This window comes from Vanessa tameamea, chromosome 4, assembly GCF_037043105.1.
Source record: "Vanessa tameamea isolate UH-Manoa-2023 chromosome 4, ilVanTame1 primary haplotype, whole genome shotgun sequence".
Taxonomy (NCBI): Eukaryota; Metazoa; Arthropoda; class Insecta; order Lepidoptera; family Nymphalidae; genus Vanessa; species Vanessa tameamea.
Genome location: NC_087312.1, coordinates 3,886,425 through 3,913,231, shown reverse-complemented (window position 1 = coordinate 3,913,231; position 26,807 = coordinate 3,886,425). Strand labels below are relative to the sequence as shown.

General features: G+C 31.7%; 1 protein-coding gene across 1 annotated transcript in view; it reads right to left on the bottom strand.

Annotated features, from left to right (window-relative positions):
* Nucleotides 1-26,807, bottom strand: part of LOC113394338 (integrin beta pat-3-like) — a 42,052-nt gene that overhangs the window by 3,837 nt on the left and 11,408 nt on the right. Inside the window, exons 2-6 of the mRNA XM_026631612.2 lie at nt 20,728-20,913; nt 18,412-18,716; nt 16,588-16,666; nt 15,667-16,048; nt 11,945-12,157 (exon numbers count right to left, since the gene is read on the bottom strand). Coding sequence (XP_026487397.1) covers nt 11,949-12,157; nt 15,667-16,048; nt 16,588-16,666; nt 18,412-18,716; nt 20,728-20,913 — 1,161 coding nt within the window. The 3' untranslated portion in view covers nt 11,945-11,948. The remainder of the gene's footprint in view (nt 1-11,944; nt 12,158-15,666; nt 16,049-16,587; nt 16,667-18,411; nt 18,717-20,727; nt 20,914-26,807) is intronic.

The window sequence follows — 26,807 nt, the reverse complement described above, 5'->3', positions numbered from 1 at the left end:
ATTTATTATAAAGTAAATACTTACGTAGTAGTTATATTGAGACTTCAAGTTAAAATACGTAAATACTTGTGTAGCTTATTAAGAAAAATAAATGAAAGATAAATAATGACAAGTTATTAATGAAATATTTGATGTACGATTATTATTTATTTATAAACAAAGTAAATACTTTTTCATTAAGATAAAATTGTAATTATTTATTTATTTTACTTTAATTTAAATGAATAATTCTCTCGCCAAACATACAAATATATTAAATATTATTTGTAAAATATACAAATGTTAGAAATTTCTGTAGTATCGTTCGATTTCCAAGAAAATATCATCTAATTTGGAATTTCATACTAATGGCGAGGAGATTGTGAACGGATTTTTTAGAAGTGATGACACATTGCGGTGACATGTTTTTGATACAATTAACATTAATTGGCTTCCTAAACCTACACATACATTACCTAAGAAATTCAATTTGGTGCAAGATTAAACAATTAAAAACTAAACTATAACCGAAGGAATTTTATTCACAGATAAAAAATATAATAGCAATTAAATATACCAATATCCTGAAATAAATAAAAAAATTTGCAAAGTTATTATTCAAATTAGGTTTTGTTGGTAATTTTGCTGATAATTGCAAATTTTAAATAAACTACGAGCTTTTCTTTTTCTTTTTTTGTTTACTTAACTACCGTTATTCGTATTGACCGAAACGTTCAAATACCGGTTAAACGAACTGTAAAAATTATTAAATTGGTTTTGAGATTATCTGAGTAAGTGATGAGTATCAACTTGTTTATATGCTGTAGGTATAATGCATGTCAACTTAACGTGCGAGACAAGGGGACTGATATAACAGAGGTCAACAAAGGTCGCACGAACTGGCCTTCGTTTCTTAATCTTAAATCTATCGGTCAGAGGATATCACTAATTAAGCAAATATAATAACAAAATAATTAGAACAAACAGCATTAGATGACGTAATTGTAGTTAATACAATATTTGACTGATAAAGAATTAAATTTATACTTTAAAGACGCCTTTGAGGACGAACGTTTGTCCACAACAAAATTAAAATTACTGTGTTTTATTACTTCATTGTAAAATTTTAAAGTAATGTTTATAAAATGAGTCGAAGATTGCGGGTTCTAGTCCGGGCAAGCAGTACTGAGTTTTATGTGCTCAATATGTGTTTAGGAAGGAAAACTAATCTCTAAACCTTCTCCATAAAAGGAAAGGAGACCTTTGCTAAGAAGTAGGACGGTTGCAGACTATATTCATAAATAAAAATGTTTTCTCTATGTTAGAAAGGCAAGCAACTGGGTTTCCTTCGTCCAAATACACGGTTACTACAATAAATATAAACCAAATAATCTATTATGTTAATATGTGATAGGTCTTTTTTTATTATGTCCGGACAGACATATGACTCCACTCCACCTGATGGTAAGTGGAAGTGGAGTCCAAACGCGAAGACGACTAGTACAGCTAGAATGAGCTGCACCATTCACCCTCGCCATGCCAGCCCGCATGATGGCTCTTCACGCCTCGTTTGAATGATATGTCTTCGTCTATGTGCAAACCGGCCTTAACAGGCTCCGTTTTGCACTCATCGCTTATTTTGAACAGCAATACCTTGTGTCGTGTTCTTGTTTGAAGTGTGAGTGAGCCAGTGTATTTACTGATACGAGCGATATAACTTCTAAGTTTATTTATTATATACTTATTGAAAAAGTTACACTATCAAACTTATCACTAAGCATTTAAAATTAATAACATTAATAACAAAGGCGGAAACAAGTTCCTGACATTGGTGGTGCATTTACGAAGTAAGCAATGGTTTGCCTGCCTTTTATTATAAATGAAATAAATGTATTGTACATGTAATTCTAATATCATGAGTTGGTGATTAAAATAACGTGTTTTGTTTTTTGTTAATTACACAGAAGCGTATCAGTTCTCTTTATTGTTTTAACCACAAGTTTCAAACATACGAGTTAATGGCACCAATAGGAAATAGGTTGTGGTTGTTGTAACTTGGGCAGTGACATCACCCTGTGGTTGTCATTCGACGCATTCCGATCGCAATTATAAGAAATGTTGACAGTTTACGTTTTAAATGAAACTCCTACGCGATGACAGTAGAATTTCAATACGAGATTTCTATTGAAACTTTATTAATATTAACGTATGTAACGCTCGGGTAATATGTGTCTGACGCAAATAGCTTTTCATTTATTTTTTATGTAATACGTAGGCGAACGATAAATGGGCCACCTGATGGTAAGTGGTCACCACCACCCATAGACACTGTAAGAAATATTAACCATTTCTTACATCGCCAATGCTCCACTGGTTAGTGGTTTGGGAACTAAGATGTTTTGTCACTTCTGCTTGTCGTTATGCTAGCTCACTCACCCTTCGAAATGGAACACAAGAATACTGAGTACTGCTGATGGCGGTAGAATTTCTAGTGGTACCTATCCAGACGGGCTTGCACTAAGGCCTAAAACCATCTAAACGACACGTCGTACATTTTGTTACGCACGAGTCGCGAGCGATTTTTTTTATAATGACGATATGAAAAGAAAAAATAATTTACTACCTGTTTTGTCTTTTATAGTGTTGTATTTATATACATTGCTATTTATATTTTCCGTATTACATTTCTGCTTGTGTATGTAATAGTTAATATAATTATAATAGTTCTTGTCCATTATCCGTCCGGGAATTACAAACACATCGGAAAAACCATTTTTGTTTAGTACATTAGATAAATATTACATATTATGGACTTTGTTTAGTTAAATTTCTGTCATTCTGATATCTTTAATTTGAAGATAAATCATTATTATAAGATACAGTAAATAGCATTTATCGGTAAAGCCGATGATAACATTAAAAATAAAGATATTTAAAGTTCCTCCCTAACATGATCAATACACACAAATTCTATGTAAAAATCTATAAGTATTTATAGAGAGAACGGACTGAACTTATTTAACTTACAGTTGTGCCCCTCTAGGCTGTCTGTAGGCTTCTCCATATAGGCAATTAAGACATTATCTATAATCATGAATAATCTGAGACTGTCCAGGGTATATTGCCCAGCATTTGCAAAATATCGAGACTTAACTATATAGATAAATAAATAAATGTGGTTGAATGTCCCACAAGATATGGGTTATTTTTCTATGTAAATACACGCTTCATTTTAAATAATTAATTTAAAATATACGTTTAATAAAAACATTTTACAGGATGTAAAATTATTTATATTGAAATGTTATAACTGTTTCCTATGTATGGAATTTGTTTAGACTGATTTAAATAATCGCGTTATTTTAATGGGCGCAAATTACATGGTATGATGGTGTTATGTATACGGTAGTTAATGGTGGCAGTTAGAGTGATTTGTTATTCAAGGTTTATCGTATAGTTTAGCCCGCGACATGGCTTCATTTAGCTTTATACTTTACAACCATCGACTGCCTGGTTAGTCTTGTGACTAAAAAAGTTTTTCTGTCGAAAAATTCTTAGTATTATCCAAAATTCGAATTAGTTTGAATTTGGAATTCTGTCCGGTCATTTAAAATTTTCGTGTCTCTACTCCTTAGAGTTAGGGAGCAGACAGTGCACATGAATTTATGCACACACTTGTGCACTATAATATGTCCTGAGCAGTGACTTGTATCTCTTCAAAATGTAGTCCAAAACAGTCACTGGACATCACGTACAACTATTGATTTACAGTTTATTTACATCGTCTGGAAGCATTGACACAGACATCATCTTTTTTCTATATATTTATTCTATATACTGAATCTGAACTGAAGTCTCAATCCAATCATCTTTGGCTATGTTATTTCACTTTTACTGTTTGACAGCATCCGCTTGAGGCGCTTAATACTTGATTAATTAATGCCTTAAACAAAAATTGACTTAGTCGGATTATCCGACAGCCCTGGGATGAGAGATTGTGTTTTATACCAGGCTGTTGGATCCATTTATATTTTCTGTTATTTTTATTTGAAACGTTAGAGTTTGTCATCTTGTATTTACTTTTGGTTAATACTAAAGTTACCTCTGATTCTCTTCAATTATTCCACGGGCAAAAATCAATATTTTGTACTGATGTATTTTAAGAAGAATTTGTTGAGTATGTAGTTACTTGCTCACTCACCCTTCAAACCGGAACACAGCATACTAAGTACTGCTGTTTGTTGGAATGTGTGATACGGTTGTATCTATTCAGACCGAACTATTGATATTCCTTCTCAAGTAAATGTTATATCTCTAAGTATAATAGTCTGAGGAATTATTGCTAGCCGGCTTATATACTAAATCTACGAGATTCGGGCTTTACATACAATAGAGTAACTGAAATAATTAATTATACGTATATTAGGTTTGATTGCGAGACACAATTTAGTATTTAAATTATAGTCATTGTTAGGTTTCAATTTAATATCGTGCGTAATAAGCAATAGGTATTTTAAATACGACCTTGTCATTATTTCCATGATTATACTGTTTACGGCTATTTGCTATTTATAATATAACTGTATTTTTTTTTTTTTTTAATCGTAGCCCTGATATTAATAGTATTATTTTCGATCAAAATTTGTTACCCACTTATTCAACAGGAAAATTTTCGATGTTTACGTAGTACTGAAAATAGGTTTTAACAAGTTATATTTTTTAATTATTATATATGTAATTATATAGTTAAACTGTATTTATTTACAACCTTGGTATTCTTGATTCAGTCCTTTCACTTTTCAGACTCTAGGTTTATGTAGAGCGTTTGATTTAAACGGCGAGAACGTTTTGAAATAGTAATCCGGATAAAAACCATTATAGTTTTAAGCAATTTGAGCATCGTCATAAATGTGGGAGTTGTAAAAATATATGTGACCTAACCGGACCGCGTTCTGTGACGTATCTATGTATGTATTTAGTGTACGCGCAGATGATGGTAACCTTGATATTACAATATGCCTCTCGCTTGAGGTCAAACTGAATACTTTCACAGTGTCCAATATTTTAGTAACCATTAGTGCGTTCATTTGAGTTTGTTGCTTAAATTTAGAGCATCTTTTTCAAGATTGATATTTCTTTCATTTTGAACTTTCACTTGAATTAAATTTTGATAAGTTGGTACCGTAGATGACTGAATTACTTCTAATAAAAATAATATTATAACCCATTTTATCTCTTTATAAACTATTCTACTAGATATTTATTACAGCTATCAATAGGCGGAAGTGGCTTTCAATAATAAATAAAAATTTTTGTCTCGTTACAAAGTTTTACATTCTTTTATAAATCAAGTACGATTTGAGTTTGATATATGTAAGTAATTTGAAATTTTTTGTAACTCACTAATAACATTCGTTGGGTTGTTTAGTAGCTAAAGAGTGCTACTGATAAGCTTATAGTAATCGGGTTCAAATGTGCTTTTACCTTATTAATATTTCAACTAACTGTTAATATAAGATAGAATAGTAATAAATACCATATAATATCACACCTTATAATATAATAATATTTTATTGATATGGATGCCTTGCCTACTAATATTATAAATCTTTAAGCTGGTATGTATGTTTGTTACTTAATCGGCTGGACAGAAATCACGGCGGATTACGAGAGTACATTGAATGTATGTATTTTATACCTATTTTTACATAAATATATTTAAAAATAAATCTTAATTTTTACTTAAAGATATTATAAGTTGAATTGTGCAATTGCAATAGTTTCAGTTACTCTTCAAAGATTAAAAGAAAAACATGTCGTTAAATCTAAAAATAACGCAAACAAAGAAACAACGATCAGACCACGCAAGAGCACAAGTATCTATACGGAAATAAAAAAAAAAGTATAAGTTAATAATTCGCGTTAACCATGCGCCAACCGGAAGGCGCCGAGTCTCGACATTTCTGAGGATACACGCGGATCGGTCGAGTAATAATATACGGATAAATAAACATACTCTACATGTCCCGCTGGACAATAAACTTGTCAAATATGAGCGTCTTGTTAATGTTCTTTAGATTTGTGATATACGGCCATTGTAGAATGTGTAAAGGAGCCTGTTAATATCCCAATTATGGCTTAAGGGCCTCTGCTTGATGCTTGCCTCTCCAAACCTTGGAGCTCATTTCGACAAACTTCTCCAATACCGGTTCATAGATGCACATTAGATACACCCGTCACCGCTTAATACGAAGGTGATTGTCAATACAAATAGCACATGAAAATTTAGAAGCGAATGTCCGGGTTAGAACTCGCTGTCTTTGGTTAAAATTAACCGGTTCTAACCACTGGGCCATCGTTCTACAGAATGAAGTTTACTAGCATCGAATATAAAAAGCCATTAGGTTTATCTGAAGTGGCCGAATGATTTATTAGCGAGATTTATGATCAACGAAATTTGTCATTTCATTTAAAGGAAATTTTGTCTCGAGCTTGATTTATATGTTTAAGTTGTATAGTTTTATGGATAATAATGTTTATCTTTTCAATCGTGACTGTGATCATATTGTCGTACGCATAGTAAATTTATCTATAAATAACATTACATTGGTAATGGAACTCTCTGTGTAAATTAGTAATTTTAAACAGACGTAATTATTAAAGTCGTTTTGACATAGTAATTGCTTATGATAGCGCTGTTGTTACCAACTGACAGCGTAGTGATAAGCTCCAAATCTTTGTCCAGCCGTGGGCTATCAACATTACTTACTATAATACATTACTTGAACTGATGCCGTATTTATTTACCTTAATTTAAGTTGAAGTTTATAGAACTAATAGATATATCGTAAATTAATACACAAATATTAAACTACGAGTGTTCTTCTCGCCGATTATAATTGACTTCTTCCAGGAACAATGCTAAGTCTGACATTTACATTTATGGCAAATGGAATGACTGCATCGATATAAAACTTTTCGTAACTTTTTGTAGCATATATTAATAAAGTTGAGACTGTAAAATTAAGAGTAAAATGATCATTTTCTTAACATATTATTTTACGATTTGAATATGACACCTTGATAATATAATATATTCTGGTTTTGACCGGAACGTACGTGATGTTTTGTAGCTTATATATCTACTGCATATTTTCCTTATGTTTATTTCTGCACGTAATGCGATCATCAGCCCGAATTGAAAATGAAAAACAGAAGATAGCACGCGGAACATCGATCATTATTAATTATATAATATCAAAATTTATAATTAATTAAAGTAGCTAACACAGATGTATATAAATAAATAAATAAATATTGGACAGCATCACATACATTACTCTGATCCCAATGTAAGTAGCTAAAGCACTCGTGTTATGGAAAATCAAAAGTAACGACGGTACCACAAACTCCCAGACCCAAGACAACATAGAAAACTAATGAACTTTTCCTACATCGACTCAGCCGGGAATCAAACCCGGGACCTTGGACTGGTGTACCCATGAAAACCGGTATACACACTACTCGACAAATGAGCTCGTCGAATAATATTTATATATAATGATTGTGTTTTATGTAAATCTTCTTATAATGTTTTTGTGTAAAACTACAGAAAATAAAAACTCGTTTGTAATATATGGTGTGATCGACAAATCATTTGTGGTTTACTTGAAGTCCACGTCGAGAAAATGTGATGTATTAATATAATGGCATTAAGCCCTTATCGGTTCGTGCAGTGACGCTATTCCACATTCAGCGATAATTGATTTATAATGCGTAATAAATTACTTGTATCATATGTAGCTTTACTTGGATATGTAGGAACCGTCAGTCAATATTTATGTTTTCTTTTTTTAAATATTTTATTGTTTCAAATCATGCACTATTGGAGTATACGGTAATGGCAATTATTATCATTTGACATTGAGCTGTATATTATATTTGACACTAACAAAATATATACAAATTACGAGCTTACAACTACAAGTATGCTCTACCAACTAATCCTAATAATAATGTGTGTTTGTGTGCAATAACATAAATAAACTGGATAGAAAAAAATACTCATCATTTATTCAAATATGTATATATGTATGGATATACAAATATTCATACATACATAAGAAAATATATAAGCGATATATTAACAATAACGTGACATCACGGAAATTAAATACTGGATAAAAATATTTGTTGTTACAATATTGAAATAATAACTTATTTCACGAAAAACAAACATAAATTAATTTTTTATTTATTTTACCGCGTTATGAAATTTTGCCATATTTTTTATACAAACTTCGATTATATGTATTTATGTTAAGATAGATATTAAGTTCTATTTACCTCTATTTATAATAAAAGTCTAAAAAAAAAATTACAACATTTTTTTATACGTTCACTGGTAAACTTATTCATATAAATGTTTTCACTTGACACGATAGAGATTTTATTGTTTACAAAATCGCATTTTGAAGTGTTACATTGTGTTTTTAAGTATTAAAGTTACTCTGTTCTTAAATTAAGAATCAATATAACCGTTATGTTTTATGACTCAAAAAAAAAAGATCGATGCTTCCAACATATATGTGATTACTCACACCGAAATTCTGATGATGCATTGATGTTTGATTTATTCCAAATTTCGATTTACGTTTGACTAATACCCCTGTTAATTTAGTTTAATAGTTCAATTACGTAAAATAATATAGAAATGTAAAGGTCATTGACGTTGCAACTTGCAGCGTGTGAAAAAAAATCCGACGAGTACTGCAGATGACTGTACTTGATTGGCGGTTAAGGATGTGCCGAAAACAAGACACCAGTTTTTTATTTTTACTGAAAGACAATACAAAAACAACTACAATTTATGTTCAGAACGAACCCATAAACACGTTTTTTAAATATAATTTTGTAAAAATCGTTTATTTTATAATAGTTCCAGACTATAAATATAAAACAAGTTAGTTATGTTAATTTTCAAAGAACTTATATGAATTGAATTACATTCTAAAGAATAAAGAGCAATGTGAAAAAAATATGTCTTTTTTATTAGTCGTTCTCAACCCTACTGACTCGCTGCCTGGAGTCACGTAATCCAGTCTGCGCAGGCGCAGGCGGTTACGCGCTAACTGCGAATACGTACCGTTCCAAGTTCTCGTATAAATGACCGACATATCGCAAGGCTGTTGACAATTGCAATAGTGATTTGGATCATGTTTTATGTGCCTTTGAGTTCTTAAGTTACTCAAGATATTTTGTTGGCTATTAAAATAATTTGAAAATGTAAATAAGAATCTGTATAGAATCTGAGAATTTGAATTTTAGCATTGACATCGGACAATATACCGGAGAATGAGATCATGCTTAACAGTATGAGAATAACATTTTTATTTATCTATTATAAAGTTAATTTAGTAAGTTATATAAAAAACAACTAAAAAATAAAAGTACATATATATACGAATACATAAAAGTTTAAACATTGTTGTGATAATAACTTAATTAGTCTTTAAATCCGGGTCACGAGAGTAGTGACCATTATGCGTAAGTCTGCGCCGAGCTTAAAATATCGCGTTACTTTTAAATGTCAAGAAGATAAAACACGAATCAAGTTACTACTACTTGATAAAATCTTCCATTGCTCTTTATCTTAAACTAGCTACCTGGACGCGACTTTGGATATAAATAAGCTTTATCTCTATTTCAGAGAAGAATATTATATTGCTCAAAGTAAATCGTATGTTCATTGAAGTCTACATAAATTATTCAGTATATAAAACTATAAACGGTTTTAAAGTTACTTGCCAATTTTAAAGTTTTTGCTTGAATATAAATGAAATAAAAAACAAATATATTTTTTTATTATTATAAGTGTGTATGAATCTTTACTATTTTTTGTCAATTGTTATTAAAAACTGCGTTCTCTCATGCTAACGCATTTACGTATGCCCTTAGTAGTTAGTATCTTTTAACAAAGATTTTTTTTGTGACAGAAGGTTTTTTTTTTTACATTACATTAACAGCTTGTAATATTCCCAATGCTGGGCTAAGGCCTCCTCTCCCTTGGAGGAGATGGCTTGGAGCATATGCCATCACGCTGCTCCAATGCGGGTTGGTGGAATGCACATGTGGCAGATGTTTTTTGAAATTAAACACATGCAGGTTTATATATAAACAATACAAATTAAGCACATGAAAATTCAGTGGTGCTTGCCTGGATTTGAACCCGAAATCGTCAATACATAAAAAATAAATAGTTTCTAAGACGGAGATATCCTCGAAATAGAAAATATTTACAGTGGATTCGTGGAAACATTTTCGTGTTAAAGTCTCGCTGTAATTTCATCACTTGATGACGTCCATCAATCATTATTCAGTACGTGCTTTGTTCAAAACTATATTGAATTCGATATCATTCTCGTCTATCTTAAATAGGTTTCAAGTAATTTAATATCATACAAATTTGTCTAAAGTATTTGAATAACGCTTTATTCTCGAGGAAATATGAACTAAGAATTACATACTGAGTTTTTGGCGGTTGTTCTTGGTAGAATTTACATTCCGAACCGTTGATAGCTTTATATTGACGATTTAAAAGTACTTCCAAGTGAGTATTTGAATAAATAATTTTAAATTTCAAAGGCGGAATTGATTTTTATATATTAAATTTATGTATTTATACTAATACGGTATGTGATCTTTTATCCTTGTCGGTTGAGTATTCATTGTAACTCCATGCCGGGAGTAGATTTACATTTCTGATCTCGTATTGCTCATTAAAAACATTTGTTTGATTCTATTAGACTACGATATATTTTTAGAAGAGCATAATTTATAAGAAGTCGTTTAGGATTTTTAATGTTACATTTAAAACAAGTTTGCATTTGATGTGATATGTGTTTAGTGTATATATTTTAAACGAATTTCGGATTTGGAAAACAGGAAAACTCCTCTCAAAGATCAATGCACTCTTATTAAGACCATAAAACAAAATGTCCATCTCAATTTATTTTCCTATCATTTATCTGCGCTTGAGTGGACACCGTGTCTCGAACTTGTTCACGACAATCTATTACATTTGTTCCTCCAAATATAATCGTACATTTTAAATGTTTATTGAATTGTTTTAATGTAAAACATTTTTTTGCAGACAATTTGTTTTTGTCTTTGAAATACAAGGGAAAACCCGTATTGTTTTCCTTACTATTCATATTAGTCATCTGCTCTTGTATCTTATTTGCATGAATACGCTAATCACTATCGAAATAAACATTAAACACATAGAAAGTGGAATATTCGTGAGTATGAGATCATTACACACTAATATCCGCCCGCGTCTTTGTCCTCACTTATGTTACTGTGTCAGATACCTTACGTACAAAAGGACATATACATTTTGCATGTAGAGGTACAGTGTTTTGTAAATCTATTGATGATTAGTTTAGTAGTTAAGACGTTTGAGCGTAACGCACAAACTTACTTTCGCACTTCAAATATTAGTTAGGATGATTTTATATTACTATAGATTTGATTTTGATCAATGATTTGACGATTCTTTTATATTCATTAATTTCTATCAGATTGAGTTTCATGTGAGTGCTATTTCGTTAATTATAAAACAAATATTTTTGGTAATTGGCTAATTTAACTCGGTCGCTACCCGCTGTCTGTATGCTTAGATATTTTCAATTACGCAACGGATTTTATTGTGGTTTTCATCAATTCAATAAACAGAGAGATTGAAGAGTAAGGTTTATATGTATTATACATGCAGTGCAGAGAAAAAACTAGAATTTAAAATTTACTATTCGGAGAATAAAATACATATTTATGTTTGTTTGTTGTACCCGCTAGAAACTGAAACGGGTAGGTAGTACATAAACATTGTACAAACAGTGGGGTTTAATAAAATTATAATCCAACGGTTAACCTAAGTAAGTGAAGGAAATAGTATTTCACTGACCTGACTACCATTTGCCGTACGTAGGGTTCTTAAAGGAAGACGTGGGTGGCTTGTATAGTGGATTCTCTCCGGTGCAGTCCTCAGCGTCGATGTTCTGGTACATGGGGTCGGCCATGGGAACGGGTGGGGGACGGTTCTTCCACATCATGTAACCAACAGTGGCTGCTGCCGCTACCACCAGGGCGATAACTCCGAGGACTATCGGCAGGGTCACTGTGAAATAACGGATTCATTCTAGAATGTTCATAACATTATATAAAGATGAAATAGTTTAAAAAACAAAGTTTTTGTTAGTGTGCAATATACGGGGCTCTTCAAAATAAATTAAATCGGAACCAAACACGAAAGTTTTGGTAGTAGTCATTGAAAACTACTCCTATCCTGCCTATAACACAATTAATCTCCTAGATCTTCAACAGGTCACGAGAACAGCTCGATGGTACCATATACCACTTAGGTGCAAAGTTTGAAATCAACATCTTGTAATGAATATGTTAACATCATTGCAAAGAGTGAGTTATCAATTGCGTTAGTAATCAAAACTTTGATGCATAAATACAATGCAATAAGAAATATAGGTTTATTGTCAAATACAGACACGAACTTCTAATGATTACAAAAACAAGCGACAACAGTACAAACGAAAATTGATGACGATGTCGGCTGCGGCGGCAAATATTAAGGGCGACCAGCCAACTACTTTGGACACTCCGGGCTGTTATTTAGAATTTTTCTTTAGAAAATACCAATAACTTTTTATCGGCCCGATGTAGGACTTGGACCCAGAATCTCCTATATGTGACTTTATCAAGTCTAAAAACTAAAATTAGACCAACGACACAGTTCTGAAACTAACATATATATAAACAATAATATCTTATGCGGCATGTCTGTCACTTCCATAGAACATCTAATACATTCCAAATGGTATCCACCAATGGTATCCACCAAATGGTAAAATTACATCATAATATAGTATAGTTTATAAAATAATATAAAAAATATATTGAGGTCTATTAGCATTGTTCCGTATATGTGCTTTTAGGATGGTACTAGGATTTATGCCACCATTCCACGAAGTCAGTACTGGTTACGTAGTTATATTTCATATAAACTATTGTTAAGTAAAACTTTTTTATTGTTTATTTTGCAATTCACAAATAAAGTAAAACACAATCAATTATATTTAATTTCAATAAATATATACTAAATTTAAGCAATAAAATAATAGTTTCTATAAACACATATGATAACTTCGACGGCCTTAAATTTATTTTTTCAAGTTAAGAAATAAACTTATTATAAACCAGGTATTATTTAAATTAAATCAATGTGTGTACAAAATGTCAACTTAATTCATATTTGAAACCACTACAAAATTTAGGTGCGAGATCTCACTCATGCTTACTAATATGTGATATTAATTAAAAGCTAATAAAATCACTTTCTTTAAACTCGCGAAGGATGGATATAACGGATATTACGTCACACGTACATGACGCATGCCACTTTCACCGTGATCCTTGTTCCGTGTCATCTCCGAGAGAGTGAAAAGACCCGTTGAATGATGGCTAATTATTTATTTAGGGGAGAGATAAACATTATGCTGTAAAACATATGGTGTCTTATGAAGTGGAGTGAATTAATGCAACTGTGTAAACGGGACGGTTTGATGTTTTGATATTATAATAACAGCCACTGTTGTGTCATCGTAAAACTCGTCTCTGTTTTATCATACTAGCTGTTCTGCGCGGTTTTGCCCGCGATAGATGTTACTAATCTGGCTTCGTTGATCGTAGCGTGGTATTATATAGTCTTTTTTTAATATTTGGTCTTTACAATTTTTTTTATACAGACTGTTAGATTCTGAGAAAAGCGCGTTAAAACATACATATAAACTCCTCAGTTTTTTTTTATAACATATTTATTAAGTAATGAAAACGCACTGATTCAATCAGACGTCTAATGACCTTCGATATAAATAGTTATAATTAATTTTAGATTTACAATATATTTTAACGTTGATTTAATTAGCTGCCGCATAATAAATGTAGTTTTAGCCAAAGGAGGATAACATCGAACATCGTTTGCTAATTGATGCGGTAAATACTGGTAAGAATTAGTTTATGATGTTATATACATATACCTAGCTGAACCTGCGTCTTTACTCGCGCGAAACTTATAAAACAAAAACTTCCAACCCCCGTTTTACCCCCTTTGGGGTGGAGTTTTATAAAATCAGTTCTTAGCGGATGTATACACCCTATAAGAAACATAACTGCCAAATTTAAAGTTTGTGCGTGTTATAGCTTTTGAGATTTCGTAATTAATCAGTGAGTGGTGTTTCGATTTTATATAAACAAATTTTTATGTAATTTAAAAAGCTACATATTACATAATAGGCTCAAGAATGTAATATGAACCCGAATCCCCTGAAAAACCAATGTGTCCAAAATTTCTACACAACATTTTCCTTTTTTACTTGAACACAAAGAATGGATCGTGTCTGATACCGTTCAGTTCCTTGTTAATAATGAGAATATTTTAATAGTTAAAAACCAATTCTGTTATTGCTTAAAATACACAAATTGACCAATCAGGAAGTTTGGTTTCCTATTAGTTAGCTAGTAATGTTATACTGTTCTAAATTTGTAATGGAAATAATTGAAATAAATGTGCGTACATAGTGCTTCTGTAAAATGAGTTCTGACGTCATTTTTACTGACATACAAATGTATTCAAGAACGGATAAGAGTCCGCTTAGGGAGCTATGAATAAACCCGTTGCGGAAAAAACATATTTTACTGTACTTACGTCAAACGGTATTCTATATTGATGTACAAAATCTATATTACGTTTAACTAGAACATTGATGACGTTTTATAAATTACGTTACGTCAATTCTTGCAACAGTAATACGTAAAACAATAATATATCAAAAGTAACATTTCTCAATAGACATAATTAATACGTATTTTGTTATAAAAAAAGTGCGAGCCTTATAGTAGTTGCATACGAAGTGTAACTTCTGAGCTTAGTACTAAACAACAATATCCTCTCGGGATATAGCTTGGCACCAACTGCCGGCCACCCAGCGCCGCGCGCTCATTGGTCAAATCAAACAGCGCGCGGTTGCTCGGCTTCGTTACCCGCTTCCGTCCCCTTTCAGGAAATCACGCCCACTGGTCGCAGGAAAGCCGAAGGAAATATGTTATACATCAAAAGTAACAATTATCGATTCGATAGTAAGTTTGTGGCTTTGTGTACCAAGCTTATCTTTCATATTTATTTATCTTGCTAAGATTTAATTTAATGACGTCTAATATGGTTGAAGTATCGAATTACATTAGCAGCCTGTAAATTTCCCACTGCTGGGCTAAGGCCTCCTCTACCTTTGAGGAGAAGGTTTGGAGCATATTCCACCACGCTGCTCCGATGCGGGTTGGTGGAATACACATGTGGCCGAATTTCGTTGAAATTAGACACATGCAGGTTTCATCACGATGTTTTCCTTCACCGCCGAGCACGAGACGAATTATAAACAGAAATCAAGCACATGAAAATTCAGTGGTGCCTGCCTGGGTTTGAACTGCCTCGAAGTATCGAATACTACTACTAAATGAAAGAGAGACATCCGTCTCGTATTGCATGATATTATTATATTATTACGACTGTGAGCCTTACGTCTAAAAGTCTAAGTCTAAAAGCATTTTAATACTTACGACTGACGGCACCAGCTCGTCTCTCTTGCACGGGATCGCATGACTTAGTGACCATGAAGAAGGTCTCGTCGTATTCATCTCTCATCGCCGCGTACTCGTAGTAACACTCGTCAATACTACCATTGCATCTGACCCACACGTGTCTATTGAAGTCATCCTTTTGTGTCATTAACGTCTCATTGTAGTTCTGTCTGAACAACGCGAAGTGACACGTCTGACACCTGCCAGGGATTGGGTTAAGGAAGCAGTCGTCACAATCGTTAATCGTCATGCAAATGTCGGCGCAATAGTTATCCTTGTCGAAGTATCGGGAACCCTCTCTGTCGGTGAAACACTCGCACTTGTCGCAAGGACCGCACACACCGTTCCCCGAACACTCGATCTGATTCAAAAATATTGACCGATTACATCAGATGCGTTATGAACGTCATTATTTTGATCGCGAGTTATTGTGAATACGCGCAGCTAGTAAAAATAAATTATGTATTTGAACGTAGTACGCTTTGAATGTCGCAAAAATTAAACACGTAGCTTCAATTTAAATTCTACATATATTTAACTGTTGTACTAGTATACTTGTAATGTATTTTTTTTTTGTAATGATAACTTATATCACTTAATGAAATTATATATTTGTTCCGTTTGCACTTAAAGCAGAACCTTGGAGTGGTATTAAAAATATAATATGAAAAACATAGCACCCCGTCTTATTGCCTCTACTGGTCATGATATTGTCTCTAATGGAGCTGGTAGTGATTGGTTCAAAGTACCTCTGTATCTTGCATTTTTACCAATCCGCGGGTTCGTGAGATGTACAAATGGTATTTATTTATTTACATTAGTATATAAATATTTATGTTATATATATTGGTTTATATATGTATATCTTTATTCAATAAAATATAACATAGTTATACTCACATTATCTCTACTCGAGTCCGTGCAGGGAACATCTCCACGCTTCACTTCGCAAATTGGTGTTTCACAGAATGCTCCTTTCCTATAAGTTATCGAATCGTTAAATATTATTAAGTTTCAATATAAAACGATATTACTGACACATTTTTTTTATTTAGAGTGAACCTTAGTTCCACCAGATTGTCAATGTGACAGTCACCTAACCTCTATAACTGGTTATGGGCAAACGAATAATTAATTAGTTTATTGTCCTGTTTACGTCTATAACTGTAAAATAAACGATCAAGGAACTGTGCTGTCAAGGTAAAGTTAGGGACTTTATTCTACCAGACTTTTCTTCTTCAAATTACATAGATAACTATACCATAGACTTGGATCAGGTAGATAGACGTCCATCCATATACCTATATATATTATATATGTATATGAAATATATAAAATCAATTGAGAGGTACTGGGCGGTTGAAATAAAGGAAAATTATTGAAAAAATGGTTGAAGAACCCCCTTCAGGATACAACTAACAACCTTTCAAGTGAATTCGATAAATTATAAAAAGGGTCAAGTAGTTTAGGTAACAAATATGAATACCGAGGTACTTAACGACAATAAAAAACACTAATAAATAAATGGAGATTTTTTTACTATTATAAGTAAACTAATCTTAAAGAGAAGAAGTCGATTAGCAGACTTTACTTAATTTATATTCCTCTTACGACTTTTAGTTTATCGAATATTAATGCGTAGATGCATAAATCTGATAAAATGTTAAACTAAGAATGCATAAAGTAACTTAAGTATCCACTTCAACTTATTTGTCTGTCATCGTCTGTTTCATAAGTATTAAGCAAGTTAGATAAGCTTTCAATGTTACTTAGTTGATTTAAACTAAATGTGTCGAAAACGAAATGTTTTATTGATAAGTTAAGATAAAATTTAATTAATATTTAATGGTCGTTAAAATTTTCTTAACATTAACGGACTATAAATGTGTTTTTATGATTATGTAGGTTAATTTCTAGTATGCTCATAATATTTATATGTGTTGTGTTCATATTGTGTTGATAATTAGTTGAGGCAACACAAACAAATAAACACGGTATTTGTATGTATGTGTGCGTCATATACACACACTATTTCCAAAAAATTGTATTAGTACTGTGTACTCTATCTCTTAAACAAGAATGTTTCGTATACATAATCGATACTAATTCATTTTCTGATTATTATATTTAATATTTAAATCGAATATTACTTTAAAATTTAAACTGAAACGATTGCGACATCGGTGATCATCGTGCTGGTTCTTACCTTCCTTTAAATAATGATTCATTCAAACAAAGCAATGAGTTTATTCCTTTCATATTTTAATGTTTTTTTTTAAACGTGAAATCTAGCAAACGTACAATATAATATTCATATAGGGTTTCAAAAAAAAAAAACTACAATTAGAAACAGTAAAGTAATTGTGTCAAGTGTAATGCAAAGCTCAGAACGCCGCCGTCAAGAAAGTAGGGCTCGCAAGTCTATAATTAACTTTGCAGCGACCGACGCCACGCACAGAGATGTTTTTGTTTGGGTGCATTTGTAATTCTGATATATCTAATTGACACTGCAGAAACATCAACGAATAATATAATCACGGGTTTTATTAACCATAGAACCTTCTTCGTAATAAATTATGTAACTCGTTTGTTATTTCGTCATCTTGATTTCTTCGTAAATTTGTTATTGTTAAAAAGCTATATAAAATGATTGAATCTATTTAACTTTATATAAAACTCAATCGACTAGTAAAAATATATCATATTATAGTATATTAAGCTTACCATCCTTCATTACAAGTGCAGACTCCACATGACAAACTGCCCCTTCCATTGCATACCGGCGATCTTTCCTCCACTTTCGCACTACATGCGCACGCGCAGGGAACATGGAACTTCGTCACTACCTCTTCTTTAATACCTTCGACTGACAGCTTGACGTGGAAGTATTCGGATATGCCACCGTTAGCGGCGCAGAAGTTTGTTTCTGGGTTTGCTTTGATGGTAGTGGTGCAGGTTGAATCGTAGCAGCTGGTCTTATTTGAAACTTGGAAGTTTGATGTCTGAGTTGTATTGACGACTATCTCAACCTATGGAAAATAAAAATAGTAGATTTTGCGTGATCGACAACAATATATTCTTAGAAACTGCCAGTTTCGCTTGACAAAAGTATTATTGCGTTGGATAGTCCATTTACCTAGGAATTTTATACGCTAAACTAACAAACTATGCAGTAAAGATACATGACCTAAATTGAACGCAAGTGAAAGTATGGGCATCAACTAGTATTCGAAAAATGAACTTATTTTCATTTCGAAAACAACGATAGAATGTTTGGAATAATGTGTAACATTTCAATTCTGCCGAGACGTATGGAAGATATATATTTTCTTGCAAAAATTCACACGTTCACATTGATAATATTGAGCGAAGCGAATAGTTAATATATTTATGTTATTCAACTGATCGATCGACGTCTTTTGCATATTGTTATTAAAATGTATCACATTGTTTTATTGTTAAGTTATATGCGAGACGCGTATGAGATTGATTTGTTTCAGATTATTACTAAACGATACTATGGAAATATCTCAGTAATTCAATGGAACTAAACAATGAAACAATGTATGTATATATTATAATCATAGCTGTTAAATAATTTAGTAATCGTTAGCGAATATTTTGAATATCTATTTTTTTTAAATCTCTAAATTTTTAACACGACTATGTGTACCTCCTTTGTCTTACACTTATAAACAAAAATTTTAAAAATCTGCGACTGTCGTTTTATGTCAATTTCAACAATTTTGAATAATAGCTTAGTTGTTTGATTCGAATAGATCAAAGATTTCATACTAGTGTTACGATTGCATGCGAGGGAATAGAAAATGCACTTTTGTTCTCACACAAAGCCTGTGCACTAAAATATCTTCCGAGGTCTTTCGGCTTGTCTGCGACGAGATAATCCAAGGTTGACGAAATTCATTCAGAACATTATTACTTAGTAATAATATTAATGTAACTGACTACATATCTTTATGATAACGTGAAATCTTTGTTTAATGTGGACTTGTAAGTTTTTATTGTTAATTACCTTTATAATTTCATCTTAATGATGATGAACATCATCAAAATAAATGCCGAAACCACTTATGATAATGCCATGATACCATTTCAAAATAATCTTACACACTTGCGTGTTAAGAATGGTCCATATTTTTATGCTTGAATTATTTGTTTTTATGAACTAGATTAGAAACCGGATAATCAAATATGCTTATTATATAAACCGACACATTTAAAACGTCGTAGAACCACTATAATGTCTATAGAATTAAATGTAGTCTACACGGAACGGTAATATAAATTTTGTTCAAATATTAGATTTACAATGAAAGGATTTTTTTTTTTATGATATCGGTAGGCGGACGTTCTAATGGGCCACCTGATGGTAAGTGGTCACCACCGCCCATAGACGGTTGTAAGAAATATTAACCATTTCTTACATCACCAATGTGCCACCAACCTTGGGAACCAAAATGTTACGTCCCTTGTGCCTGTAGTTACACTGGCTCACTCACCCTTCAAACTGGAACACAACAATACTGAGTACTGCTATTTGGCGGTAGAATATCTGATGAGATGAGTGGGTGGTACCTACCCGACGGGCTTGCACAAAGCCCTACCACCAAGTCATTCAATACTTACATTGAAATATTATACATTGCTATTCAGGGATTTAAAAAAATCTTAGTTACTGTGTAACGAGACAGTCCGACCTTTTAATAATTTGTATATTGTAAAATCTTAGCCTGTAAGATTTTATAGAACAATATTTAAATAATAAATGAAAATTTCAATACTCAATAAGGCTCTATATTGCAAACTTATAGCTATAAGAAGTATTTTACAATTGCATACAAAATGCAACCTATGAAACGAACTTAATGTTTCTTTTGTGAAAGTGGTGAAATGTAATATTTTTTTTTTGCTTTGGTACCACTTGTTTCCGCCTGCTGCTTTGTCTGCGTGTTTGCAAGTAAGCGTAACAAGCAATAAACTAGTTAGGATTATTTTGACCAAATGATTGAAATCAAATACCTTCGGTTCCTTAGACTTGGACGGGTAGCTGATGTCAAATCGATCGTCCATTCCAATTGTGAGCGTCCTAACTCGATATTTCGGCTGGACGAATGTTCCATCTTCATCGACGTTAGTCAAGAACTTTAATTTTTCTTGTTTCCCTGTACACCAATTATCGTACCGCATCGTGGTGCAGCGTTGCTCCTGAAAATAAATATATTGTTAAATAAATGAATTATAATTTCGTTTTTTTTTTTTTTTTAATTCGTTACCACAGTTTACATAGCATATTTAAGGTTGGGTCTCTCTAGTGAGCATGATTCATACTCGTGTCAGAGGGACCCACTCTTCCATAACATGTTGTGTTATATAAGCATCCAAAGAATAAACAAACTTTTAATTAATATAAATAACTTATAATTCGCTATTATTTGTAGTTTCAGGGATTTGGCCGTTCACGCACACATAAACAATACGGGCTGTATATCAATCAACGTTGAATCTTTATTATTCATATTGTTTTAATTTGTCGTTGATACATCTATTGTAGTAACAATGCGAATTAATTTGAATGGTTAATTCAACATAAATATTAAAATATTTAATTAATAGCATAGAATCGATGTTATAATTAATTAATTGAAATTCATTATTCTGTATATATGCTTTTTACTTTGATAGGTAAAACAAGTCGCATATTCTATACCGATGACAAGCCGAAACGCTTGTGTATTTGTTGGAACGTCCTAATCTCAGGAACCAATCTGATTTTACGTTAGATATTTAATAAATAGAGAAAGATTAGCGTCTATACAATATGACGCTTAGACCGATTGGGGGCAGTAGCCTTTAACGCGAGTGGAAATGCGCGTAGCAACCTTTTTATCCATGTATGTAAACTGAAATTCATCACGACATTTCCGAAACTATAGGTTCAATTGTCTTAAAGCTTAACAAAATTATTTAATGGGATAGGAATGACTTAGTACGTATTTTACTATAACGTATGAACATATCGAGTATTCACGGGTTGCACGTAATATATAAGGATCATATTATGTGGATTTATTTTAATGCTCTATAATGATGTTTATATACTTATCCAATTAGCAAGCTTCTCTATGATACAAATATGGTAATGTGAGTAGGTACTGCATATAGTCTTTATATGGATTAAGTCTGCAATCTCGTTACCTAGAATCACCTTAATTGCTACGTCGCTTTGAAACTAGGATTGATAAAAAAACATAGATATATAATAAGGGCATACTTTTCTTGCTGGATGAGACAATATGATTATAATTGGCAGATTTTTTTTATTTGTTGAATTATTCATTTAACGATTACATTATAAAACTGAACAAAAAACTTTACTTGACTAATGAGGAAATATAATTAAAACAATAACGAGTGTTATTTACGTAAGTACATATGATATGTGGTTATGAAAAAATTCCATTGATTTTAATTATCATAGTAGAATTTTACATCGGCGCCAAGAAGTACGTAATTGAATAATAGTGGCACCGTGCATACAAAATAGCTGCAAATATTCTCATATTTTATCTTTAAGTGGCATGTAGTCGGAGCCGGATTTAGCCACGTAGAGGCCCCTAGGCGATGCAAGTCTAAGGCCCCTAGTCGACTAGGGATTTAGACGGCATTTATAAAAATTATACCTACACCTAATTTTAATATCTCAGTACTAATGTAGTAACGTATGTTAGTCGTTTAATTTAAATTTTATAATTACATAAAAATTATAAACTGAAAATTAATTTCACTCACTAGTGTGGAGTCCTTGATTTCAAGGCTAGGCAAAAACATGTGTTACAAATCTTTGTAAAATAAGAAAAGATACCGTCGAATTAAAACTACTTCGATAACTAAGATCTAGGTGATGCTGGGCCCATAGACTTGAGAAAAACTGGAAAAAACTCCGTCTCTTTTCTACCAATTTAATAACAATGTAACGCCTATAAGATTAGTGACACAAACAGAACAGTAATAATTCTGAAGTAAGTTATAAAAAAATATATGTGTATGCAATAATTGCGTGTTTCCGTACATTAATATGCCTTATAAGTGTTGGCGCCACAAATTATATAACTTGTAACTTGTGCAACTAAAGTTAGAATTAGAATTAGTGCTTAATGTTTCATCATAATATTAATCGATATGATTGAAATCAACTCTTTATCTTTAATATCAGTTATTACATTTAAGTGCAGACTTAGAACGTAGCTGAGTTCGAGTTAGACGCTCGTGTTTGTCGGAGATTTGATCCTTCATCATAGAAATACCACTTACTCTATTTATGCAAGGTAGACGTACTGGAATGGGTAGCTGATGGTAATTGATCACCACTGCCCATAGACAATGGTACCGTAAGAAATATTCATCATTCCTCATATCACCAATGCGACACCAACCATATTAACTAAGATGTCATATCCCTCTGTGCCTGTAGTTGCACTGGCATTTAAAAGTAATGTTCGCACGTCAAAAACTTAGATAACAATATTTATCTTCATTGCATAGTATGAAGCAAAGTCGATTTTAATGCGTTTTTTTAGTAGAGAAAAACTGATAATTATTAAATGAATATTTTCGAAGATATTACAGATTTAATATGCAGGGACATAGCACAATAAACTTTGTATACAATGACATTCTGTAGTATATTTAGTAGGTATAAGTATTGCACCCGTGCGAAGCCGGGGCGGGACGCTAGTTATGTATAAAACAGTTTGCGCAGTAAAACAATTAAACAGAAGCTCGCAGTAAAAAAAACACTACTATTGCGTAAGTTTTTAAGGTTTCTTCGCTCTTCTATGTGGAATTACAAATAATGGCACTGATAATTGTAAAGTATTGACTACTGTTCAGTAAAAAGTTTGTTAACAAAGTTTAGACAACGCACAGATTGTTTGTGGCAGCTCTTCGACTGCGCAAATACGTACTACTCAAGTGAGTCAGTTGCACGTCAACAAGAGTAACGAAATAAATCCATCAAAGCAAATGCTCTATTATTTAGCTACAATTTCTTATGGATAACAATATCACAGTAAATCATAGTTACAATTCTACGATGATTCAAAACATCACGATATATTTTTATAAATGTCTAAGAAGTATTTAAATAGAATGACACTGAATGAATAATAAACACGTTTAATTTAAAACATTCATTTGTGTTTCGAATGACCATTCAAATAAGAGTTTTGTAATATACATACATAAATAAGCTATTGAGCTTGTTAAAATCGAATGATTTTCATTCAAATCGACCGGACAGATTTCATAACTACAGAGAGTTAATTCGAAAGGTAATTTTAACGTGATTCAAACAGAGATGGCTCGAGGTCACGTTGTACTTTAATGATACTTCGAATCAAATAATCACATAATAAATAGTTACGTTTACGTCAGAATGATTTTGGTCTAGATATTAAAATATATTCTTTCATTATTTTCGACTGATGTTTGTATTGACTGCGTGAAATCGTTATAGCAATATTTAAAAAAAAAAATAACACATTTCTTAAAACGCTAATTGACAAATTTATTTATTAACAAAATAGGGACTGGACGCATGTTAAAATAAAATAAACGAGGGCTAAGATTCATTATTATCTATGCAGCTGCATTATGTATATGTTATTGTATATATGTATGTATTAAGAAGAAGCAACACAATTGTTTAACAATACGTTTGTAAGTAAGGTAAGTGTATAGTTTATAATGTAGAAAATTACACGTAATACTTAATATTTATTATTAAAATCTTTATGTTAGCAATTTCCGTGAAATATATTAGTATTAAGTTGCAATTCTGACTTTTGATTGTGTTTCAAAACACTTAATAAGAAACGATTTATTAATTAGCTCTTTATAATTTTATTTTATGATGTAAACTTGTAAATTGCATTTATATACGAATTGCTAAATACATCACTTTGCATCGTAAGAACGCTTTGCTGTTATAAGTAAGCTCGTTCTATTTATATCATTTCAACTTGAATTATACACGACGCAGAGTTCAGGCAGCTCTCGATGGATTTATTTTAGAAATATATACATTTATTGGAGAGGATTATTTTATTTTTGTTAATATTGGTTGTAATATTTGACTCTGTCCGCGTAAAAGCTATAATTTTTTTTAGTATTATACCTTATGTTTTTATATTATTTTGTTTGTGAAGGTGCATTTATTAAATAATGGACATATGTAACTTGAATTTTTTTTTGTCACTGATAAGATTTTGTTTAATTATTAAATTATACAAAAGTATACATCAGTTAAAGAACAACTTAGTACAATATTAGGCATGGACGAATTATTGCGATATGTTTGTTGGTGCATATGTGTGTATTGTATGTTCAATATAAACCACAGATAAACAGCAAATAAGAAGTAGATGAGAAAGTGTGATAAAACTAATAAAACGTTCCTATTATGAAGCAACAGTTAAAAGGGCAATAAACCCTCGCGGGGTGTGTGGGTTGCTATAATAGCAGAGATGTCTGTGATTATTTTCCCTTACGACTTATTCTGATTTTAAACGATATTATAATGTGTACATTAATTACAAATATCAAATTTTTATTAATATTATCAGAAAGTTTTAAATACATTATCTGTGAATATAAATTGTATAACAACTTTTGTGTATGTGCTCAAGAGCACCAAAGTGGAGATTGTTAAGATGCACATATCAACATTTGTCATTAGAGTTTTCACACATAGATAAATAGGATAATGTTTAATATGTTTGTGTGTTCTTTATAAATGTTTAATTAAATATAAATTATGAGTATTGCCTGTCAAAAAATATAACATGAACTTACGATCCATTTTCATGTCATATTAATAAATATATTATGAAGTGTATTATTAAATAACATTATTTAATAAGTTATACATATACCGAATGATATTATCATACGAAGTAATAAAATAATTACAGCCTTTCAATGTTCAACACATAACTAATAGCGAATTTTATTGTTTACGTGAGATGTGAAGACACAATAAAAAATAATTGTATTTGATTAACGTAACTATGTAATTTAATTGACGGCAATGACAATGAGTAACTACTGAGTTATATTCAGAATCTCGACAGGATCTACATTCCGTTCGGTGGTATAAATTTAATTTATAAAAGCAAAATGATCCTTATTCTATCACAAGTTTTAGTTTAACTAATATTTTGTATTAATTATTATAAATTTGAAATTGAATAATTCATTTTATAGTAAGAATCTACGTTTACGAATGCGTAGGTTGTTTCCATAAAAGCATGCAACGAAGCCTGCAATCAGAATAAGCTCGTTCCAAAGTGTGGGTGGTTGGTACATTAAACTTAATACTTATGTATAGGGGAGATCATTGCGACACCTACTAGTTAGGTGCGAGTAACCGGTTCTACTCGTAGTATTTATAAAAAAAAGTAAATAGAACCGGTACTTCGTTGTTATTATTCGTTTATCGGTTTTTATTATTCGGTATGTATCGATATTTTTTACTACGACGATTTAAGATTGGTTGCTTGATGGTTATACGTGTTTGAGGTTGTCAGTGTTCGTTGAATAAAATTAACTTATCTGTTTTATTATCGTCATACGAATTAAAAATATGAATGTTATGACAATATACATAATTAAAAAATTCAAAAAAGCCTATTTGCATTAAATGTGTGAATCTGTATATAAATTTTGGACATTATACCTTAGCGTCTAAACCAGTTCGTAAAATGCTATTTAAAAAAAAGAATGTATAAGTATTTGATTTACATTGGTTAGTATTAGAAGCATTTCTAATGTAATATGACATTAGTTGATGTTCTTTATGTTTCTAATTTAACCGATTTACCCTTCATACTCGAACAATGAATATCTCTGAGTGGGTAGAACCGCCCATCCGTACCCACAGTCTATACAATCGTTGTACGGTATTACTTTATATACATACATAGTTTGAATCTCGTCAGTTTAGTGGCTAGATATAAGGCCAAAGATCCCGGGGGTCTGTGGTTAAGCCCCAGGTTGAGCCGAAAAAGTCATTGGGTTGTTCTCGAAAAGCACGTAAAACC